The following is a 5,099-nucleotide window of genomic DNA, read 5'->3' on the forward strand; positions in this document are numbered from 1 at the left end:
CGGCGGTCGGCTAAGCGCGGCTCCACGCCCGCGGCCAGATGCGCGCGTCGCCCCCTCCGCCGTGATGTCATGGCTTTGGGCCGCGCGGCCGGCGCCTCCCTTCTTCTCGTCAGTGCAATGACCCAAACCGAGGCGTGACGGGGAAGGGAGGTGGAAACGGGCCTTTCCCAAAACTCTTTGCGCTAAGTCGGACTCGAGAGCGGAACGCCGGCGGCTCCGAACGATAACTGACTCACCGCGAGCTATCTGCGAGCGGACGGGCATCCAAAGTGTCTTGTCGAGTTCAACGTCGACCTGGCTGGCGTTTCCCAAGTGGCGGGTGTATTCTGGGCGTCACCTACGTAAATCGTCTGACATCATAGTGACGGGACATGCCGGTGTTGACGCCAATTGTTGCCGTTTGTACCCCCCCCCCCAAAAAAAGAATCGGGCTCCCTAGCAAATTCTGGCAGCTGAAGGCATCCTGTGGAAAAAGGCTTTCGTGGCCCCTCGCCGATTGATTCATGAAGCCAGCGCGAGAAATCCCTCAAAACAAGTCACCGCCCCGAATGCTTGTTGTGATTTTCCTGTCAAGAGGTTTTGGTGTGGCCCGGGGGGGGGGGAGCAAAGTCGTCGGAATGAGTGATAAAGTGGCAGTGAAATGGGTGATCCAGAACAATCCTGAAGACTGCGGTCATGTGAGGGCCTCGAGTAGGCCGCAAACAGACGAGCTGTTGTCATCGTTGGATCAGTCGGGGGGGACACGAGGCCGTTTGTCACCGCTGAGTACAAGCGGGTACAAAACTGTGATGTTTGGATGCATAGATATTGCCGTGTGGCATTTTGGATTTTGTTTTTACATAGCACCAAGCGGTAACCGCGGCTGCTCATGTTTGAAGCCTTGCTTGCACTAATGGCGAATCGTTTCGACAGCACTCCCGTTTGTTTGTTTGTTTGTTTGTTTGGATGTGAAAGTTTGGAAAGGAAACGCTCCCTTTTTCATTTGGCATGAAATCACAACGTATGCTCCAGAGGGCCGCGCGGAGGCCTGGAAACGTTGTCATTTTCAACTCTGTCCTCACTCGGCAGGGTTACAACAAAAAAAAAAATGCTGGAGGAACTCGGCACGTCTCTCTGTAGCGGCGGCGCGGTGGGGAAACCCTCATCGTGACTTGCAACTCTGACCCTTGCTCAAAACTCGAATTGGATAGGCCATTCTATGCTCCAAAACCTCACTGGAAACCTTAACCCCGACTTCCAAATCCTCAATTCAAACTGGACCCCTCATTTGAAACCTCACCCTTCAAATGAAACCCTTATTTGATACCCTACTCCTGATTTTAAAGTCAAATTTGGAACCCTGACCCGAACTCAAAACATGACCTCTGATTTGAAACCCTTGTTGAGACCCTCACCCCGGCTTGAAAGTCTCATTGGAAACCCCGACCCGTTTTTGATCACCCGACCGTGGCCCGAAACCCTAACCGACTGATTGAAACTCTTACCTGGGCTCCAAAGCTTGACGCTAATTTCAAAACCCTCACCTCGACTTGAAGCCCTACCCCTGATTTGAAATCCTACTTTGACACCAGAACCTGTTTGAAACCCTAACCCTGACTTTCCACCCCAATTCAAAACCCTATCCCGTACTTCAAAACCCTCCCCATTGTTGGAAAGCCTCTCTGAGCTTGCAACCTTTGCCCTAGTTTGAAACTCTGTCCGTCGCCATTTAAAATCGAATCGCTGATGGGGGCAATTCAATTGCAGCCTGTTAGGAGATGTCGAAATACAAAAGAAAAAAAACTGACCACGTTTGTTTTTTTTCTTCAATTTCTCTTGGACGGGCCGATGGAGTGTTTCTGAAGCTGTTTTGTTTTTGGTGCGCGATTCCTCGTCTCCTCACGCCGCCCTCGAAAACGTGCTCTTACGCCTCCGGGTCCCGTCCCGCGGGGAGGCCCCGGCAAATGAATTTGATCAAACGACCGCTTTGATTTCGCGGGTCAACGCGTTCATAAACGGAGAGACGAGGACCCTCCGCTCAAGCGTCTCTTGCCATCGGGGAGCAGAAGAAACAAACGTGGATATCAAAGTCCTCTTCAAGTCAAAGGGCGGCGGGGAGAAGAAAGGGGAAATGCCAATCGACGGGCGCCACGCACGGCGTGTAAGATCTACAACGTTGCAACAATTTGGACATGATTCGAGATATGAGCGCATGTCGTCGGCGGGCGGACTTGGATGAGCCCAAAAAATGCACTCAAGTAAGACTGCTGTACATTTCCAATGATATGACGCCAGTAAAAGTAAAACGTAGTCTTTCACACATTTACTCGCGTATGAGCCGGTTGTTGAAAAAAAGTTTTGCCAAAGCGGAGACTAACTTTTGACTTTTGTTGAAAAATCAAAGCATAATGCCTCCGCGCAGTCACGTGACTGGCTGGCTTTGGTCGACCGCAGTCAAACATCGCCGCTCGTTCCTTTGGCTCGGTGAAACGACAGTCACGCGATAGCGCTCGAGTTGCTCTGTCGAGCCAAATCAAAATCGATGGTGCCGGCAAATAGAGTCGTGAAAATAAACGGAGGTCTTTTTCACAAAAAGTCAACGTCTGTTGCAGTTATGCGATCCAATTTATCCCCAAAACCTTTGCCCGTACACGGGGCTCATCTCATTTCTCCATTTGAAAACTTCCCAATTCCCGCCTCCGCCGTTTACACGCTGGCGCCTCCCGCCAAGTCATCAATCGAGGAGGCGAGCGAGTGGGGAAATTAGACGGAATAGTTATCAAACTCATGATGTGGAAAGGATCATTTCCCCGAGCACGCGTGACAATCTCTCACTGCACATTCCTGCTTGGTGTTGAACCATAAAAGGTTCTTGCGCACCCCGTTCAAATTGGAGAGAATCTGAGCAGAGTGGCCAAAATGTGGCGCGCTTTTTCCAGCCAGCCTTTTTCCTCAAGCGGCGAGGTGAGGCGCTCGCTGCCGTGCCGGCCGATCTGGCGGCCCATCCGGAGGTCTTCAGAGGGGAGCCTCGCCGGACGTTCAACGGGTGTCCCGACAGGTGTCCGACCCGTCGTCATTAGTGGAAGTGCAGCGGGGGGCGAGGTCCCCGCAAGGTGTACGTTGGGAGGCATTTTGGGGACAAATGATGACATCATTAGGAAAAAAAAAAGTGTTTATCAGCCTGAATTGAACCCCTGACTACAATTTACAACCCTATCCCTGATCAAAATCATGACATAACGCCTACAACGAAACCCGACTTTTACGTCAGTGTCCCGAATGTCATTCGACAAGAAACTGTGAATGACGTTCCATCCGAGCAAATGAGAAACACTTTTGGGATGAACGGGATGGAGCCAGCTGCCAAACGTAGTTTGGAGTTGGAGCGGCCATTTGGGTCCCCCGCGCGGCAAGCCGACGCCTCGAAAACGAAGCGGCGTCGTGGACGTCAGCGCGAGAGTTCGCCGGAAGATGCTCGGCTGGCATGGCAACCGGCGGCGGACGCGGGAGCATAAATAAAGCCCCGATGAGCTGAAATAAGTGCGTCTGCACACCATGATCCGACGCCGCCGATTGCATTAGTACAAGCGTGAATTCATGTTTCTACCAGACGACGGGAATGCCGTGCCGTCTCGAGTCTCGCCGAGAACGTCCGGACGGGCAAATCGGACTTGACGGACGGACGGCGTCAACAAGATGCAAAAAAAAAAAAAAAAAAAAAGAAAGAGTGCCAAAAGATAGCCAGACGGATCCATCCATCCACCCATCCATCCGATCGATCGACTTGATCCATGAACCTGTCCGTGCGTCCTAGCCCGGCTGTTGTTGGGCACGCCACTCGTTCCCAAAAGCAAACCCTGTGGATTTTGATCGGCTCGGATCCCTCCAAAAAAACTTCCAACGTTGGAAAAGATGAAACATCAAAGCCGCCTTTTCTTTTCGGCGCGCAAGCGCTCGCCGACAAAATTGCATTCTTCCACTTTCAGACAGTCCCAACATGGGCCGTTCTGTGTTTACCGAGTCTGGATAGAGTCATCCTAAACCGCCACGGGGGGGTAAACTGTCGCGCTCAACGCTAATAACGCACGCCGTCAAATAAAAGGGGGTGGGGGGGGGGGGATCACAAGGGTCCTTCCAGCAATTGAAAGCATTTACAAAGCGAGTCTCATCAAAAATCAATTGAATTTGTACTGCGACCATTCCAAACATCTTGTTCATTTCCTCCCCACGTGGCCCTCAGGATTGCCTAAGTGCATATTTCCCGCGCGTTCTCCTCCCCCACGACGGCGGGAAGGGCTCGGGGGGTAACCGCAGCGCACAGCGAGCGTCACCACGAGCGGACGTCGGAGAGACGCCGGCATCCTGTAACACTCGGCCGGCTTCCACGTCGAGGCATCGCTCATTTCCGCCACGCTCCGTTCTCAAACTTTCCGCTTCCCCGGGGACCCCCATCTTACGCCAGTCAAACAGAACTATCGTGGCCGACCCTTGGATGCCCTACAAATAAGGATTTAAAAAAACAAAAACATTTCAACCGAAATATTCACCGAAAGGAACGACACCAAATTCACTGGAATCCTTTTTACGATTCCTCAATCGGTGCTAGCCGCTTCCACTCATGCCAGGGCAGCAAACAGAGAGCAACTCGTTTTAGGAAGAGGATTTCTCAACACAGGAGCCGAGGGAAGCGGGCGCCGTCAAACCGCGATGCGTCTCAATGGCATCGGAGCATTCGTGACGCGTCTCCCTCCTTTTCCCGCACACGCCGACGGACTTCACGTAAACATCGGCGACGAGCGTCCATTTCCCCCGCGCGCTGCTGAAAAACACGAATCAAGGCCATTTCATCGTGTCCCGCAGGAGTCCTCCTCAGACCCGAGCCGCCGGCACCCCCGCCGGACCCCGGCAGGGAAGCGGGCGCCGTCAAACCGCGATGCGTCTCAATGGCATCGGAGCATTCGTGACGCGTCTCCCTCCTTTTCCCGCACACGCCGACGGACTTCACGTAAACATCGGCGACGAGCGTCCATTTCCCCCGCGCGCTGCTGAAAAACACGAATCAAGGCCATTTCATCGTGTCCCGCAGGAGTCCTCCTCAGACCCGAGCCGCCGGCACCCCC

At 53.2% G+C, this 5,099-nt stretch overlaps 1 protein-coding gene across 1 annotated transcript in view; it reads left to right on the forward strand.

Moving 5' to 3' along the window:
* emilin2a (elastin microfibril interfacer 2a) overlaps positions 1 to 4,943 on the forward strand; it is a 25,325-nt gene extending 20,382 nt beyond the window's left edge. The window contains exon 6 of the mRNA XM_019896299.1: positions 4,840 to 4,943. Within this exon, the coding sequence (XP_019751858.1) occupies positions 4,840 to 4,943 (104 nt within the window). The remainder of the gene's footprint in view (positions 1 to 4,839) is intronic.
* The last annotated feature ends 156 nt before the right edge of the window (positions 4,944 to 5,099 follow it).

This window comes from Hippocampus comes, unplaced genomic scaffold, assembly GCF_001891065.2.
Source record: "Hippocampus comes isolate QL1 unplaced genomic scaffold, H_comes_QL1_v1.1 scaffold97, whole genome shotgun sequence".
Taxonomy (NCBI): domain Eukaryota; kingdom Metazoa; phylum Chordata; class Actinopteri; order Syngnathiformes; family Syngnathidae; genus Hippocampus; species Hippocampus comes.